We start from the raw sequence: 18,612 nt of genomic DNA on the forward strand, positions 1-18,612 counted from the left end.
TCTCCCTGCAATTATTATATCATCATAATATATTTCAACTCCTTCTATATCTCCAAAAATCTTAGTATTTATTCTTTGCATAACTTCGGGAGCCGATGATATACCAAACGGTAGTCTCTTAAACCTATATCTACCATATGGAGTGCCAAAAGTACACAATTTATTCTTATCATCTAACAAAATCTGAAAAAATCCATCTTTCATATCTAATACAGTAAACACTTTTTTACCTGCTAAGTTATTATATATTTCTTCCGGAGATGGAATAAGATATCTCTCTCTTAATATACACTTATTTAGCTCTTTAGGATCTAAACATAACCTCAAAGATTTATCTGGTTTTTCCACAATAACTAGGTTATTACACCACTCAGTAGGACCTTCTACACGCTCTATAATATTCCTGTTTTCATAATTATTTAATGTTTCCTTAAGTCTGTCTTTTATGGCTAAAGGTATTCGTCTTATAGGTTTAACAACAGGTTGTGCATTGTCTACAATTTTTATTTGGTAAGTACCTATTGTCCCTAGTCCCTGAAAAATATCCTTATTATCTTTTATAAATTTTTCCCTTTCTGACAATTTATCACTTTGTACTCCATCTATCCTTTTTAACAAGTTTAACCGAATACAATCTGGCAATCCTATTACAGGTTGTACATCTAAATCAATAATAGTGAAAAATACCTTTTCATTTACACCTTTTACAACACAACTAAGTTCTACTTGTCCTACTGTTTTAATTTTCTCTCCATTATAAACAACAAGAATTGCAGGTGTTCGTTTCAAATTTAACTTATTATTTTTATTAATATACTTGAATAATTTTAAAGACAATGTATTACAGTCTGCACCTGTGTCTAGCTTAAATTCTATATTTAAACCTAGAATATTTAGTTTTTCTCTCCACTGTAACTTAATATTGTCTATATAGTTTAAACTTCCTACTGTATAATTATTATCACTGTCACTTTCACTTTTATTTTCCTCCTTTTCTAAACTGTACGCCTGTTTCTTCTTCCTGTATATGTTCTTATTCCTACACATCACAGCGAAGTGATTCAGTTTATTACACAGCACACACTTTTTACCGAAGGCTGGACATTTCCTCGGCTCATGTGTATTACCACATTTTCCACAGTTATTTCTGTAGTTTTTCTTCTCCTTCCTGTAGTTTACTCTCTGTTTATGTATAGTGTCTATTTCTTTCTTTTCATTTAATGTTCCTACCTGCATCTTTCCTATTTCTGCTGCTCTTCCAAACTGCATGGCTTGATCCAAAGTTAAGTCACTTTCCCGTAGTAATCTTTCTTGTACACCTTTGTCCTTTATCCCAATCACTATCATGTCCCTCACAAGTCTGTCTTCTTCCTTAAATTCGCAAAGTTTGGCTTGTTTTTTCAATTCTGTGACATAGTGCTCGAACGTCTCCCCTTCTCCTTGTGCCATGTTAAAGAATTTGTAGCTATTGGCAATTATGTTTTTACTAGGTTTTATATGTTTTTCAAATTGTTCTAAAAGTTTTTCTAAACTTTTTATCTTCAATTTCTCCATTGATGTCATGTAAACGTCCATTGCGTCATCGCCTGCTAAGTTCAAAAATAACGCTATTTTTCGTTCTTCTGTTTTTTCTGTTAGCCCCGCGGCTTCTATATAATTTAAGAACTTCCTTTTAAAAATATAGAAATTTTCGGATGGCCCCGATAATGTAAGATTAATCGGTGGCCTTAATCCCTCCATCTTTGTGTATTGTACACTTTATATTTTTACAGCTCGTTTCTCCTATTATTTACCTCTATATTTCTCCCTGTGTTCTCCTTGTATATTTTATATCTCCTTTTTATTATTCTTTACACCTGACACCATGTTATATATTGTATTAAATTAAACTCGTCACTCATTTTAAGCCATCTTTATTTTACTACTCTTATGTTGCCATGTACATACTATAAATCAACATTACAACTATATTAGGGAAATGTTGCCATATACAACAAAAAACTCTATGATGTAGTTAAAAATCTTCAACCAGTGTCTTTAACATCCTCCCTTTTTGACTACATCATTGTGAGTCCAATTTCTTTGGATATCTGAAGAAGCTTTGGTCTGTGGACCGCTTTTGTCAGAATGTCCGCCAATTGAAATTCTGTCGGTACATACTCTACAGTAATATCACCATTTTCTACGAGTTCTCTTATGTAGAAATGTCGTATAGCAATATGTTTAATTCTTCTATGCATTTCAGGATTTTTAGCAATCTTTACAGCTTTATCAACTTTGAGTTTAGGTACCTCTTTGAGAGTTGATATTTCGTTAAATAATCTTTTCAGCCAGACTATCTCTCGAGCTGCTTCGCTAGCAGCAACTAGTTCAGCTTCCGTGCTGGATATGGCAACACAAGTCTGTCTACGACTGCACCATGAAATTGCTTTTATCTAACATGTCTTGTGCAGCAAGAACTGAGAAGAGATTTCTTTTAATTTCAGGAACATACCAGACATCATGAAGTCTAATATTTAACCTTTTGCCGTTTACAGTGGAAATTATATCAACCGCTCCTTTTCCAATAGCTTTAATCGTACCACTTGCTGTTGTCACTGTGTTATCTTGTTTGAAGCATTCATAAGTGGCAAAAATGTCGTTGCGAAAGGTGACGTGATGAGTGGCACCATTGTCGACATACCAGTTATTTGGATCTTCAACTACAGTATTCATAGCTTGGCTTGTAGTGATTTGCATTGCCAAAAGGTTAGTTTGGTTGGTATTTTGGGAGACTGTTGGCTTGGGAGGTCTTCCCGCAGAAATCCATTTTGAGCAGTTCTTTATTTTATGTCCAATTTGCTTACAATATGGGCATTTCAGCTTCTTCCCTTTCCGTTTGACTTCATCTCTATTGCTTGAAGTCACTAAAGCTTCAGCAACAGTGTCTTCATTTTTGCAAAGTAATGCTTTTTCATGAGCACACAGTTGAGACGTAAGACTTTCTACAGTACGATTCTTCTTCGACAGTAAAATCCAACTCGACTTGAATGAGAAATAGGCTTCCGGTAATGTGTCAAGTATTTTGCATATTAACAATATATCCGGGAGATCAGACTTCTCATCTTTCGCTAGTTCAGTCTTCAATTCAAACCAGAGGTTCTTGATCTTAGACAGATGGGTAGTCATGTCGTGTTCAGGATTCTTTTTGTAACTGAAGAATTGCATACATAAATAATACGATCGGTCTTCGGAAGTTCCATCATAGAGACGGTGAAGCTCGTCCCATACTTCTTGAGCAGTACGAAATCTCATAATTTTCTGTACATTTTCATCAGACATATTTGCTGTGAGTACCAGCTGTGCTGCGCAGTCAATTTCATGATACTTCTTAAGAGCTTTTTCATAAGCAGCCCTTGCTTCCTCTGACGCAACATCATTGTCAGATAGCACTGGCTTCTTTAAGGTACCATTTATTGCTCGTTCCAAATCATTTGCCGAACCTCGAAGCAGTAGGGTTACCTTATGTTTCCAGGTTGGCCAGTTTGCAGCACATTCCAACTTTCCAATATTAATTTCAAATCTGTTCATGGTAACGCTAACGCTCTGCTACCATATTAAAGTCCGTATTTAAGGATTTATTTTAATCAAAATTAATATTATAAGAAAAGTTAGAAAAACAATGACACTTGACATAACTAATTAAAATATAGTGACATATGACATATCTAGTAAAAAAACTCTATGATGTAGTTAAAAATCTTCAACCAGTGTCTTTAACATTTTTTACTTTTTTTATGCAAATCGTTTGAGAGAAAAGAAATATCGTTTGAGAGGTTCTACTTTCTCCATAAAAATAATTTCTAATTTTAGTGTGTAGTTGGCCCACACTTATTTTTTTTTCAGTGCAATGTTAGAGAATCGTTTGAGTTTTTACTTTTTCTGTAAAATATATTTCAATTTCAGAATCGAAAGTAACAAATCGATTTTCCTTTATTTTCCCGAATTAAATATGGCAATTATACAAGTTACAAGTCGATTTTCCTTTTTCAACTCTCAAAAGTATAAGTCTACCTACTTACTAAAATAGAAAAAAAAATCAGCCATAATAATTTTAAAAATTAGTTTAAGTAAAAATTGGTCTAAGATAAAGAATAGACTTGGTCCTAGACCAGTGATTCTCAACCACTGTGCCGCGGCACTTTTGTGTGCCGCCAAATTTTGCAAATATATAATAATAAGAAGAAAAATATTTTTAACAATATATATTTAAATCCACAAAAAAATAAATTATTTCATTATTTGTTTTGCAACGCGGTTTTTCTTAGTGCCAAATTATGATGAAGCGGCGTGCATAGCAATAGGAATATGTCTCAAGTCAGCACACACTTGCCACTTCTGCGTACAAAACGTGTTGTTTTAGTGATAGTTGGGATTCACAAGGTGTTGCAAAGTAGTTACTGCACCTTTTTTTTGGTTAAAAATGGCAAATGTATGTGATTCGGTTTTATATTAATTTAATTTCATGTAGTGTCAATTTATAAATTTGTAAACTTATTAACTTTGCAGTACACATATCCAACGCTTTACACGGTACTTGTTTTACACGTTTTTGCTTTTACACGGTTTTCCAAATAGGTTTTTTTTGTTTTGTTTTTATCGCACTCTACTAAATGCTACTGTGATTGAATACGTGCGCTGTGTACACATCTCACGGGGAATCCCGAGCTTATGTGCTGACTGGCTGCACACGCACATTGTGTCTGTATTTCTTCGCATAAAAGAGCAATGGCAGAAAAATAGTTGAAAAATAATTAGCTTCTAGAAATGTCATATAGATACAATTAATTTTATACAGTTGATTTACTATTTATGCAGTGTGTTGTAGTAAGTAAAATAATTTTTATCTTTTTCTTTGTGTGCCGCCAAATTTCGAAATCGTTAAATATGTGCCGCAACAAAAAAAAGGTTGAGAATCACTGTCCTAGACTATGGTAATTTGACATCACGTTATAATCTTTGACTTGATCTCGTTACTATAGTAACAAACGTAAACACAACTTTAAAAATAAAATATATTAAAATTCAAAGCATTTGTTTTTTTAAGCAATGAATTTGTACGCACTAAATGTTAACTGATTCCTACATTGAAGAATTATAACAAACGTTATAACTTCGTAATTCAGTTCATTTACGCCGTTATTGCTTATATAAGATATTATGACTTTGTACATCGATACAAAGTTAAAATTCATTGATGGAAATGTTGTTTCAACAATTGGTTCATGGCACCCTTCCCTTCCACTTTTAGCAGTTGGATCATATAATCAAGAAAAAGGTGGATTTGTGACTATATTTCACGAAAATGTATGCTCTTTGATTTTTTTTCTCTTTTTTCTTTAAATTTTATCCTCATATTTTTCGATATATTAAAACTAGCTAATAGAACTCCTACTTCGTTTCTTTTACAGGGAAATGTTTTAGAAGGTTGCGACTGGCCAACTCTTTTATCTAATCAAGTGACAGCATTAGCGTGGCATCCGATAAGAAAACTTTTAGTTGTTGGTTGGGATGGGGGAGAACTATACATATGGCTTGAATATTCTTGGGCACGACTAGAAGCGCCACATAATACTGCTTTAACTACAGTCAATTTTAGTCCCGGTGGCGGACGATTGATTGCATCTGATGCTGCAGGTTCTCTATCTGGATGGCAGTCTGGGTCTGGTGCACCATTAACTGCATTTCATCACCAACTTGGAGATGTCATAACTCACATCAGTTTTTGTTCTCCTCATTCCAATACAGAATCATCAATAAGGGGTTTAGCTAGAGCAGCTGTTGCTGGTGATGAGAATGCATTAGATGCATTGGCTGCTTGGAGACCACGGACAACAGCTAGAGTGAGGGAAGGAGTTCAGCCCGATAATCATGCATGTTATGCTTCTCAAGACAATGGTGTTATCTTGTATATTGACCATGCCGGTGCTTGTTCGGAGGTTCTTAATGCACCAGGTAATGTTGTTTTCATGGACATTATTGGTAGCATGTATCTTCTAATTGCATGGGAGTCAGCTGGAGCTTTAAGCTTGACAAGATTCATTACATCAAATGATGGTTCTCTGACTACTGATACACATGTTAGAATGACAGCTAGAAATGGTCAATGCATAGTGCTGGCAGGAAACTTTTGTGTTGCTGTTATAACTGGGGATAACTTGATAAGAATTTGGGACAGTGAAAATGGAGATAATGATGTACTGCCAAATGAAAATGAAGAAACTATTCAAGGGGATGTATTCACAAGTATTAGTTATTGTAACTTGAGTGATACATTATGTTGTGGGACTTCCCAAGGTTACTTGTATCTCTGGAGACGAGATCCGAGAAACACTTGGAAGCTAATAAGTAGCACATCAGTGAAAGGAACAGTGAAAGAAGTAAGTTGGGGTTCAGAAGGTTTGATGAATCCATTGCTGCATGTTAATTGCATAACAAATGCATTCATTCTCCGTGAGCAACATGTGTGTTGGGGATTCTCACAAAACATTCAAATGGTGCAAAAATCGGCCAATGAAGTTGCTGTCACTGATACACATAATGCTACATCATCTATTAATTCAACTATTACTATTAAGGCACTTGCATTCAAAGAAAACTATGTTGCATTAGGAGATGGAAATGAAGTTCAGGTAAGTTAATACCATCTATTTTTTAATATTTTTCTATTGATTTATCCAAATTCCCACATTAAAATCAATTACCCATTCTATTTATTTTAACACTGTATATTTAAAAATTATTTCTTATAGTTCTTATAAAAGAGAATGTTCTACATTTTATCATATTTGTTAGTGTTTTATTTATACATTTTTCTTTTTATCAAACACTAATAGGATAATATTTTTTATTTGATTCACAGATATGGATGTCCAATAAAGAAAATGAATTAAAATTTTCTCTGTTACGTACATTTTCATGGAAAACAGATGTCCTTATAATGTATAATGATATACTTGTTGGTATTGTCAATCCACATGTTGAAACTTACAACATGACTGGCACTAAGTTAGGTATCCTGCCGAGTTCTGAAAGTGAAGGCGAGCCCATTGGAATCACAAATACAAACAAATTTATTGTTATTTGCTCTATCGATGGTACTATAAAACTCGCCGAAATAACAAAGAAAGGACTGAGAACGCCTTATCCTCCGAAAAATTGTTATCAAATGATGGAAGATTTTGGTGAAATCATGAGAGCTTCTGTGAATTCATCAGGACAATATATTTGTCTAAGTATCGCAAATTCTGGTTTAGCACCTGATCCAAAACTCTATCTATGGGACGTAGCTAATGACGTGATTACAAATACTTTAATATCAAAGAACTCAGATCCCCCATATCAATGTGTTCCAATAACTATATTGTGGGATAACAACGATCCAAGACTTGTCGGTGTCCACATGAGGTCGGCAGACGTTGATAGCATTCACTTATTCTTTTGTCAAGAAGGACAGCTCTATGAATATAAGAATTGGTGTTCATCCTCAGAAGAATATTATTTATCCGATTTCGTACTTTGTTCTATATATACGCCGTTTGTTGTTATACTAACTCAACAAAACATTAAAAAAATACTTATGCAAGGATTCGATGAGGATGATGAAGATCAAAGTAAACATCGAAATGTCCTTAATTTTCTTTACTACATGACGACCGGAAATCTAGAGAAAGCCGTTGTGGTTGGAACGAATATATCGACCGGTAGTAAAAGTGCGCTGATATGGGATAGCCTGGCCAAGGTTTGTGTTTCGCTTAAACGTGCAGATGTCGGCGCAATATGTTTGAGTAAGATGGGCAACATTAAAGGTGCATTAATGCTGCGACAAGCGATGAACGACGATAGCATGGACGACACTTGTAAAGTAGGAGTGTTGGCTGTTAATCTAGGAATGATCGAGGAGGCCGAACAACTATTTAAGGAATCTCAAAGACCAGATCTTATAACGAGATTGAAGTCCGCTAAAGAGGGTGGACTTAATGAAATTATTAATGGTGATAATGAGAGTGAAAATGTACTTCTTGTTAAAAGCGCACAGCATAAATTGGCCAAAGTTTTATGGGCCAATGGAGAAACTGGACCTGCTTTGAAACTGTTTGAAAATGCAGGAACTTTAGTTCCTCACGTTCCAAGAATGTTAATTGCTCAAGGACAGGCGTCCGTACTTGAGCAATATGTACGTAATTCTAATGATCCGAAACTTATAACTTGGTGGGGGCATTACCTTGAGAGTATAGGGGATGTAGACGGCGCTTTGGAAGCTTATGCCCGCGCCAACGATTTTGGAGAACAAACAAGATTACTCTGCAACATGGATAGAATTGAAGAAGCGGAAAAATTATGTCAGAAAAGTTCTTCTTCGCTTTATCAAATGGCACGATACTTAGAGATGAATAGCAAAGAACCTGATGCCGCTGTTAAGGTACTTTTTTTCAAATTTTCACAAAATAAATTATTTAAACATTAATTTTAACTTTAAGATATAAATCTCTACTAATATAGATGTATATAAAATGTGGAGCGATATCGTCGGCTATCCGAGTGGCGGCGGAAGCGAACGCTTGGAATTTGGTGTACAGGGCGGGATCTACATCTACGAGGCACTCTGTATACGCCGCATCCATTCTAGAAAACGCGGGCCAAAACGATCAAGCTATAGCCTTGTACCAAAAAGCAGGTAAGAACGATATAAAATGTTCATTGTAAGCCTAAATCATACTAAAGTTATAAATGCGAAAGTTTTGATGTTTGTTGGACGGCTGCATGGATCTGGATGAAAATTGTTAAAGTTGTAGAACACTGTCTGGAAGAACGCATAGGCTAATTAGGTCTTTTATAACTCCGCGCGGGCGGAGTCACGGTTGACAGCTTGTTTACATGTTTTTACCACATTGAGTTATTTTGTTTTCAGAAATAATCAAAATATGCAAAAAGTGATGTTTATTTAAAATATTACAGGCAAACCGCACATGGCACTGAAGCTGGCGTTGAGCTGCGGCGACACTAGCGCGCTGGTGACAGCTGTGGAGACGCTCGGCGAGCGCGTCGACCCCGAGCTGGCGCACACTCTCGCCGCTCATCTGCGCACCACCAACCACCATTCTCACGCCGCTGCCTTGCTCGCCACCGCTGGCAAGGTGATATTTTATCATTTAACTGGTTGAAGCCCGCTAATAACATAAATAAAACGTAATGCATTAATTTAATGAGAGAATTAATTAGCTTTTGAAGTACTTCCATACTAATATTACGAAGTGTATCTTCGTGATTTAAGTGTTTGCTACTACTGTAAACTGAAAAACCACTTCCTCCCCTTCTCATTTATTTTTCTTTATATATACGAGCGAAGCAGTGGCTGGTTGTGAACAATATAATATTTAACAGTACGAAGAAGCGTTGGACATAGTAGAAGAGTCTAGCGCCCCGCTGTCGGAGGAGCTGAGCGAGCGGCTGGCAGCGCCGGCAGGTACTGAGGGTCGCGTGGCGCTGCTGCGGCGGCTGGCTGACGTGCTCGGCGCACGCGGACTCTACCACCAGGCTGCTAAGAGACTCGCACACGCCGGAGACAAGGTACACCTTGGTACATTATTTTAAAAGAGAGTAAAAGATGAATTGTCTAATCTCACACTCAAAGTGAATAGAGTTTATTTAAATAACGAGAAAAGATTTGATTGTCTTGATAAACTGAAGCTGGGGTTTATTGCTAGTATTGAAATAAGAAATAATTTAATATAGAGAAATTCTCTTTAAAATTTAAATTGATGTCCAATCAAGAACGGCGGTAATAAGAGCACCCGTAACCGAGGAGCTATGAGTTCAGTTATAAATGTAAAAGAATACGTTTATCTCTGCCTACTCCAAGGATCAAAGGCGTGAGACTTTAGGAGTGGTCTCTTAAATCTTTAGGCGGGTGCGATGCGCTGGCTACTGCGGTCGGGCGACGCGGATCGTATCGCGACGTTCGCGGCGGCGTCGCGCGACCGTGTGGCACAGCTGATGGCGGCCGACTTCCTGCGGCGGAGGGCGGCGTGGCGCGCGCGGCCCGACCTCACGCGTCACGTGCTGCACTTCTACACACGAGCCAAGGCATTCGCCAAACTCGCCGCATTTTACGCTGAATGCGCGCAGATGGAGATAGAAGATTATGACGTAAGAATATCTACAAAATAGTATGCACCGACCTCTAAACATGGATAGGCTATAATTTACGGTATTTTTATTTCCCTATTTTTGATTCAAACTAATAATAGAGTAATATAAACTGAGCCAGTGATTATTAACCGACTTACAATCACACTAACTTCGTTTCATATTCCAGGCAGAAGTTGAAAGAATCATGTTTTTAGAGAAATCATATTTGTTCCCAATTCTTATGTAGTTGTTAATTAGTTTAGCAAAATTTGTTTATATTATTACATAAAATTTAATATTTTTTAGAATTATGAAAAAGCACTGGAGGCTCTAAAAGAAGCTTCTCGCTGTATCGCTAAGTCGTCAGATGCTGAAATAGGTAATTCGAATTTATACTAAATGTTTAGAAATGAATAAAAATAAGTATTAACAGGGATAGTTATTTTTTATACTACTTGTACTTTACTACACTTATTTCCATAAAATTACAATTTTAAAATGGCTTTTAGGATCCCAAACATTGGCCCTGCAGGAGCAAAGTTCATTTTTGAAGCGCTTTATAGAGGTGAAAAAGCTCTTAGAAGCGGGAGATATTAATGCAGGTAAATTAAAATAACTATGTAAGTTATGTTTCATGATATTTAAAAAATCTGTTGTATTTTCAAATTACGATTTCGGTCTTGTCTGCAAGATTATATGTATTGTAAATAATCGAAAAAATTAAATTAAATTTATTTCCAAGGTGTTGCCAGTGGCCAGCAGCTTATCCACGCGATAAGTGGACGTCCCGGATTACTGTCTGAAGAAAAAATACTCAAAATGTTAATACAATACGCTCCAAATCACCATGATGTCGAACGTAAGTTGTTTTGTCAGTTATATTTTGGAATTACTTATAATCTATGTAACCAAATCGAACAAGGAATTTATAATTCATGTAATTTTTACGATTAAAAATCAATGTTTCTAGGGTTGGAACAAAAACTCAAATTATTGCAACAAAAACCACAAGAGGACACTGAATCTACAGATTCACCAGAGCAAAGTATTGAAGAAGTAATTTAAGGATTGTGAAAGTGTACGAATTAAAGTTAGATACATTTCTAAGTAAGACATATTTGTAAATATATATAATAAAGATATAAGAAAAGATGTATAATATCAATAATTTAGTTTTTTAAATTCCCCAGAACCCAAGAATCATTAAAATTAAAAAAATAACACATGTCATTGTCATGCCTATGTCACTGTCATTAAAGTGGCGTAAAGTTAAATTGAGGTTATGTTTTTTCACGTGCTGCTAAATAAAATTTCATTCTTTAAATAATAAGAGGTTTCTAAAATATTATATGATTTTATGGTATAAAAATGGTGCGACATAACAATCAATTACCAAACAATTTGACTCAGTTACAAAATCTAATCAAAAGAGATCCCGAATCCTACAAAGATGAATTTCGACAGCAACTTGCTCATTTTGAAACTACGTTGGAAATTTTCAATCTTAATCCCACACAATACAATAAGAAGCTTGATGAGCAGGCAATGTTTTTAGCGCAAGTAACGCAGTGTTATTTAAGTGACATGAAAACTTTTCCCCAGAAGATAGTGGATATTTTGAAAACTCATAATACTATTTTACACAGTGATATGCGATTATCCTTGTGTAAATGCTTAATATTGTTGAGAAACAAAAATTTTGTAACAGCGTACGATTTGCTTGAGCTGTTTTTTACATTAATAAAATGCCAAGACAAAAATCTTAGAGAATACCTGAAAACTCATATCATCACAGACATAAAGAACATGAATATGAAACATAAGGACATGAAGCTCAATTCAACTCTACAAAATTTTATATTTTCAATGCTTCGGGAATCCAATGCTAAGACTGCTAAATTAGCTGTAGATATATTAATCGAATTGTATCATAAAAACATCTGGAATGACCATAAAACGGTAAATATAATTGCTGATATTGGATGTTTCTCTAAAATAACTAAAGTCATGGTTGCATCATTGAAATTTTTCTTAAGTAGAGATGAAGAAGAGAAAGAAGAAAATTCAGATAGTGAAGATGAAATTGATCCTCGAGATACAATGATATCCAACAAGTTCAATAAGAAGACAAGGAAAAGGGAGAAAATGGTTGATAAAGTAAAGAAAATTGCTAAGAAAATGAAAAGGAAGAAGGAAAAAGCTCCAATATTCAACTTTTCAGCTTTACATCTTATAAATAACCCACAAGGTTTTGCTGAAAAATTATTTAAACAACTAGAGTCATCTAATGAAAGGTTTGAAGTAAAACTAATGTCACTAGATGTTATTTCCAGGTTAATAGGCTTGCATAACTTGTTCTTGTTCAATTATTATCCATTTATTGCTCGACTTATAATGCCTCACCAAAGAGAAGTAACAAGGATCTTGCAGTTTTCCGCTCAAGCATCACATGAACTTGTGCCTCCCGAAGTATTAGAACCAGTGATGAAAGCTATTGCAAATAATTTTATAACAGAAAGAAACTCTACTGATGTTATGGCAGTGGGCTTAAATGCTGTTCGTGAAATATGCGCACGGTGCCCTCTTGCAGTTGGAGAAGATCTACTCAGAGATTTAGTACAATATAAAACATACAAAGAAAAATCTGTTATGATGGCTGCTAGGTCATTAATTCAACTATACAGGCAGAATATGCCAAATTTGCTCCATAAGAAAGATAGAGGCAGGCCAACAGAAGCACTTGCAGAACTAAAATCAAAACAATATGGTGAAATGGACATAAAAAGTTACATACCAGGTTCAGAGGTTTTATTAGAGAGGAAAGAAGTTAAAGCAGTTGAAAATAAAAAGAAGCCCAGAAAGAAAGCAGAAGACTCGGATGATGAATGGGTTGATATTGCTTCATCAGACTCTGAAATTGATATATCAGATAGTGATGAAGATGGTAATGATGATGAAGATGAAACTAAAAGTAATTCTACAGATGGAGAAGATGGTAGTGTCAATGATGACTCAATAAATAATGAGCTGAATTCTAAAGGTAACATTAAAGATAGCGATGAAAACAGAAAAATATTGAAAGCTAAGAGGAAAGATACTAAACAAGATATGAGTGAAAAAATAGAAACTGCAAGAAATATTGCAATGGATACAATCTTTACTGATGAAGATTTCAAACGCATTGAAGCTGCTCAAATAAAGAAATGTGTGAGTGGTGTTAAAAGAAATAAAAGCACTATTGAAGAGCCGGAGGAGTCAACAGAACTTGTACAATTATCTGCTATTGAAAACATCCATAAGAAAAGGAAACATGACAAAAATGCCAGACTAGAATCTGTTCATAAAGGAAGAGAAGAAAGAGATAAATATGGTTACAAGGACCGAAGGAAGAATGCTAACTGCTCCAAAACTAATAGAGAAAAGAGAAAGACAAAAGCTTATCAAATGGTTAAGCATAAAGCAAAAGGCAAAGTTAAAAGGTCTTTTAAAGAAAAGCAAATTGCATTTAGGAATTATTTAATTAAACAAAAGAAAATGAAGTAATTTTTTATGTACTGATTGTATTGTGTTAAAATAAATGACTGTTGGCATACAAATTTTTAGTTATTTTATATGATTTACATTCTTAGTATTTGTGACCTAGTAAATTGTACTTATCAGGTAAAAGAATTTAACATATACAGCACAAAATATAAAGAATAGAAAAGCCCAGAATATCTATATAGAATAACAACTCACTATTTCTGTTGTAATTTTCAATTTGGAAGCAAAATGTGCTGCATGGGATTTGCAGAATAAATAATTTTTCTTTCTGTCATTAAATTATATGGTTCCATATAGTAAACAAAGAGGTTTAAAAATGATAGTATTCATGATATAAATTTTATTAAATACAAATATGAATTATCATAAACTATTAAATGACTATGTGGTTGACACTTAATTGTTAAGTTGAATACATTCATTACAAACAATTTATACATAAAACAATAATAAATTTGACAATCATTTACAAAATTTCTTTATTTACATTATATATCTTATACATAAAATAGATATTATAAAGTTAAGAACTTGCTACCTGCTTAAGAGGTCCTTCCAGATATTGTGCAATGGCATTTATTTTTTCTTTCAATATACCAAATCCAACAGTATCTTTTGCATATAAACATAACAATAAATTAGCTACTTGTGTTATTGCAATTTTACCATTTTGACAATCAACTAAAATGAGATGCAATTTGTCTTCTTTAAAAACATTCCTGCCTTGCTTTTCGTATGCTGACCAAACGTTGCTAGCAATTGCAGCTGTGACCCTAGCATCTTTATCATTATATCCTGAATAAGCCAGCAGAGCGCCTTGATGGTTCAGCAACCTACAAATACAGGAGAATGAAAACAATGCAGACGTTTCATAAACCTATTAAAATTTTTAAAAATGTTTTACAGTGTATTTTCTACTCCTCCAGTATTTGCTTGACTAAGCACTTGTGTCAAAGCTTTAGGTTTAAGCATTATGAAAACTGTTGTTTATTTTCGATTACTTTTTATTTTTCAACTTTTCTTTTGATGAATGACACTGACATCTATTAGTAAATGACAAACTGACAATCTAAACAATGACATGACAGACAGATAATAAACAATTTAAAATATGGCAAACACAAAAATTTAATATTATATCAAATCTTTAAATTTGGTCTTTTATCTGTGGCAATAATTGTTTGTCAAAATAAATGTCAACGAGATGTCAACACAGTTTTCAACACAATATTTTTGAGAGTTTTGTGTCAAACAGCCGCAAAGTAGGGTCATGGATGATTACTAAAAGTCCATTGTTGTTTGATAAAATTTCTTGGTGATTTCGTTTTAAAATGAATTTGTCGGACGATAACATGTTTTCCAATGGGTTATTATACGTGGGATTTAATCAGGATCAAGGTATAGTTCGTAACGAGTTAAAGAGGCCAAGCGATATCATGTTGCAAGTTAATATTATTTCGCCAATTGTTCGTTTTGTAATTTCTTCAGGTTGCTTCGCTTGTGGAACGGAGAATGGCTTTAGAGTGTTTAACAGTGACCCACTTAAAGAGAAAGAACGCCAGAATTTTGCCGAAGGTGGTTTATCTTACGTAGAAATGCTGTATCGGTGTAACTATATGGCTCTTGTTGGCGGAGGTAAAACCCCATTATATCCCCCGAATAGAGTTATAATATGGGACGATTTAAAGAAAGATTCCGCAATTTCGCTCGATTTCAACAGTCCTGTTAAGGCAGTTAAATTGAGAAGGGATAGGATAGTTGTGGTTTTAGGTGAGGAAATAACTTTATAAAATTTTCTTATCTGCAACAAATTCTCTAGTCTTATTAACTAATTTTATTTTTGCAGAGAACTTGATAAAAGTGTATACTTTTACGGCACAACCACTACTGCTTCATGTGTTTGAAACATGTCAGAATTCCCGTGGACTGTGTGTTGTATGTCCAAACAGCAATAATGCTTTGCTTGCTTACCCTAGCAGAAAAACTGGACATGTTCAGGTACACATTGGGAACAACTCATTCATTTTCATTTTGTATTTTACTTTAATTTTCCCACATTTTTACCATGGCTAACAATCTTCCTGGTATTTTTATTTATTTTTATTTTATTATATCAATTAAGTAGTAACATACTAAATACAATTTTAACTGTGTTGTACCTTGTAGAAATCTGCACAAATGTACAAAACCTGGTCATGTTTCTACAGAAAAATTGTATTATTTAGCTTACTCATTTGCAAATCTTTAAAAATGTTGAAAATTTTATCAACAGCTTGTAGAGTTAAGTAATCAAGCAGGTTCAAGTGATACACCAGAAGGTCATCTTATAAGTGCCCATGAAGCTCCACTTAGCTGCTTAGCACTGAATGTGGGTGGGACAAGATTGGCAACAGCATCCACAAAGGGTACTCTCATTAGAGTATTTGATACAAGCAGCGGACAGAAATTAGCAGAACTAAGGCGAGGTGCACATCAGGTAATGTTAATGTGTTAATATATCAAGACAAGAATTCCAAATTTTTAATTCTGATACAACTCATCTAATGAAAGTTAGGCAGAACACTGTGCTAACATGTTTAGTGCTATTGATAGCATGGAATGTGTTTAAGATTTTTATCCTACATTTGGAGTGTTATGAACAAATTGTTTTGAAATATAAATGCTTTATGTTTTGTTTACAGGCAACAATATATTGTATCAATTTCAATCATTCAAGCACAAATCTTTGTGTAACATCTGACCACGGCACTGTGCATATATTCAGTTTGGAAGAGGACAAATTAAATAAACAATCAACTTTGGCAACTGTTAATTTCTTACCAAAATACTTCTCAAGTAATTGGAGCTTCTGCAAATTTACAATACCAAATGGCCCGCCTTGTATTTGTGCTTTTGGTGTTGACAAGAGTTCTATTATTGGTAAGTAATATTGTTAATATCTAAGAATATAATTCTTCACAATAAAAATGTATTATACCAACAGTACATTGCCATGAATTGGAGGTAATTATAGTTTCTTATAATCTTGACATCCACAGACTTGTTTCAATGTCTTTTTTTCCCTACATATGTTTTTTAATTATTTTTTTATTAAAACTCTAAACTATCTTCGTTTTTACTTACATAATGTTTGTAAGAAACATTAAACAGTTTTTACCATGAATATACTATACTGTTCCGGATATTTCACATTTAGAATCCTGTTTCTTATGAACATTAACTATATTGTCTTAATTTCTTTTAGCTAAAATATGATTATTGTGTACTTATTATGTGTAATGAAAATATTTTTTACAGTAATTTGTGCTGATGGATCATACTACAAATACAAATTTAATGAAAAGGGTGAATGCAACAGAGATGTCTACGCCCAGTTTCTTGAAACTTCTGAGGACAGATAAATGTGATAATGATTTATAATTTTGTATATCAGGTAATATTGAAATATATTGGGTGGTTATATATCACTTGAGAATTTTGTAACTAATTTCTATTTTGATACAATGAATGGTCAAATGTTATCTTTCATATCACTTGCTGTTATTGTTTTCACGATCATTCAATTAAACCTTTGATTTTTTTTATTTGTAATACAACTTTATATGGTCTTTTTGACCATATAATACATCTTTTTGATTCTAGGTTCTAGAATCTATTCCATTAAAAATGTGGTCCATTTAATATGCAAACTTTTTATATATCAGAGCTTCAATCACAATATAGATTTAGGTATGTGACTATTTTTTTTGGTTTATTATTTTTATATATCTATTCTTATACATGTTCCATTATATTCCATTCGTATTCTTTTTATGTACCAAAGATTAAACAATGCTATTAAGAATGTAATAATAATTAAAGCAACTTACAGTAATTAAATAAAATTTGAATTTATGAACTAATGTTTCGAGAAGTTCAGTCAAATTTTTTTTAGCATAAATTGACCGAAGAAATATTTTTTTAACATTTAATCATTGGCTTTGTTTTTAAGAAAGAAATGACATAGCTTGATAAAATAATTGAGAGATGTTTGATTAAAAAAAGTTAAAAACTCATTAAATTTCTGCATACTATGTTCATAAAAACATCGTAAAGTAATGCTCAAAGAAATTACTCGACATATTTATTTGATATATAAAATCATATGTTTTGTTATATTTCATATATTTTGTATATTTATTGTATGTTGATTGGTTAATATGATCAGAAATATTTTATAGTGTTGAAAAATTTGGTAATGTACTAATGGATAGATTCGGAGTACGTAATCATTTAAAAGTTCATATGCGCATTTTTCTTAGGAATTCTTAACTATTGAGTTTATATTAGTCTAGCGACTTATTAAAAAACAGTAGGTTCAGCTGTTACCATTTTATTATTATTCAATCAATCAATCTTTAAAATATTTTGTAGATATATGTATTAGAAGACATTAATAATGCTTTTTTTTAATAAAAAATTATACGATTTTGTAGAAAAAAATTATAATAATTGTTATTCTGAAAGAAAATTTAACTAAACTTATGTAATTAATTATATCTCATTTACAAATGTAGAATTAAAGAAGTTGATTTGATTGTTAAAAAATGCAGTTTTACTGTAGAATTTTTAATTTCAAATCATGTTTACCTTTCTCGGCAAAAGGGTAATTTATTAATTTTTGAGAGAAAGAAGTAACGTGTTTAGAATTTAAAAAAGCAAGTAATTTCAACAAAGATTTTTTATGTAACTTTGACGAATGTTCCGAACCGATTTTGTTTTGTAAAAGAGAACCGTAGTTTTTGTGGCACCACCATCACCGTCGGCTCAAATGTCCCCACCAAAGGAACCGGACCCTATCAGAGTCAATGGCCCAATGCAGGTTGACTTCTGACATCTTTGAATTTCTTTTCAAATATT

General features: G+C 33.4%; 4 protein-coding genes across 4 annotated transcripts; 3 read left to right on the forward strand and 1 right to left on the reverse strand.

The window, feature by feature from the left end:
* The first annotated feature begins 5,076 nt into the window (after window positions 1-5,076).
* On the forward strand, window positions 5,077-11,278 carry LOC106717983 (intraflagellar transport protein 140 homolog). The gene is given in 10 exon segments (XM_045679595.1): window positions 5,077-5,346; window positions 5,451-6,671; window positions 6,902-8,461; window positions 8,542-8,716; window positions 8,998-9,176; window positions 9,424-10,188; window positions 10,477-10,549; window positions 10,680-10,772; window positions 10,913-11,029; window positions 11,141-11,278. Coding segments are annotated over 10 exon segments (4,425 nt in total). The 5' UTR covers window positions 5,077-5,199; the 3' UTR covers window positions 11,236-11,278.
* A 148-nt stretch (window positions 11,279-11,426) lies between these two features.
* LOC106718068 (protein SDA1 homolog) lies at window positions 11,427-13,742 on the forward strand. The gene has a single exon (XM_014512063.2). The coding sequence runs from the start codon at window positions 11,539-11,541 to the stop codon at window positions 13,711-13,713; it is 2,175 nt and encodes a 724-aa protein (XP_014367549.2). The 5' UTR covers window positions 11,427-11,538; the 3' UTR covers window positions 13,714-13,742.
* A 364-nt stretch (window positions 13,743-14,106) lies between these two features.
* Window positions 14,107-14,768, reverse strand: LOC106718179 (ragulator complex protein LAMTOR2 homolog). The gene is made up of 2 exons (XM_014512192.2): window positions 14,618-14,768; window positions 14,107-14,546 (listed from the first exon to the last, which is right to left on the reverse strand). Exons 1-2 carry the CDS (start codon window positions 14,683-14,685, stop codon window positions 14,237-14,239), a joined length of 378 nt encoding a protein of 125 aa, XP_014367678.1. The 5' UTR covers window positions 14,686-14,768; the 3' UTR covers window positions 14,107-14,236.
* Window positions 14,769-14,945: 177 nt separating this feature from the next.
* Window positions 14,946-17,160, forward strand: LOC106718143 (WD repeat domain phosphoinositide-interacting protein 3). Its single transcript, XM_014512155.2, has 6 exons — window positions 14,946-15,111; window positions 15,202-15,483; window positions 15,560-15,711; window positions 15,986-16,189; window positions 16,395-16,632; window positions 17,011-17,160. Exons 1-6 carry the CDS (start codon window positions 15,045-15,047, stop codon window positions 17,112-17,114), a joined length of 1,047 nt encoding a protein of 348 aa, XP_014367641.1. The 5' UTR covers window positions 14,946-15,044; the 3' UTR covers window positions 17,115-17,160.
* Window positions 17,161-18,612: the final 1,452 nt, after the last annotated feature.

The sequence above is a fragment of the Papilio machaon genome, chromosome 10 (assembly GCF_912999745.1).
Source record: "Papilio machaon chromosome 10, ilPapMach1.1, whole genome shotgun sequence".
NCBI lineage: Eukaryota > Metazoa > Arthropoda > Insecta > Lepidoptera > Papilionidae > Papilio > Papilio machaon.

Coding starts and splice junctions, on each gene's coding strand:
- LOC106718068 (XM_014512063.2), top strand. CDS start 11,539: ATGGTGCGACATAACAATCAATTACCAAACAATTTGACTCAGTTACAA.
- LOC106718179 (XM_014512192.2), bottom strand. CDS start 14,685: ATGCTTAAACCTAAAGCTTTGACACAAGTGCTTAGTCAAGCAAATACT. Junction 14,547..14,617: donor GGAGGAGTAGAAAATACACT/GTAAAACATTTT, acceptor CTGTATTTGTAG/GTTGCTGAACCATCAAGGCG.
- LOC106718143 (XM_014512155.2), top strand. CDS start 15,045: ATGAATTTGTCGGACGATAACATGTTTTCCAATGGGTTATTATACGTG. Junction 15,112..15,201: donor GGGATTTAATCAGGATCAAG/GTATAGTTCGTA, acceptor TAATTTCTTCAG/GTTGCTTCGCTTGTGGAACG. Junction 16,190..16,394: donor TAAGGCGAGGTGCACATCAG/GTAATGTTAATG, acceptor TTTTGTTTACAG/GCAACAATATATTGTATCAA.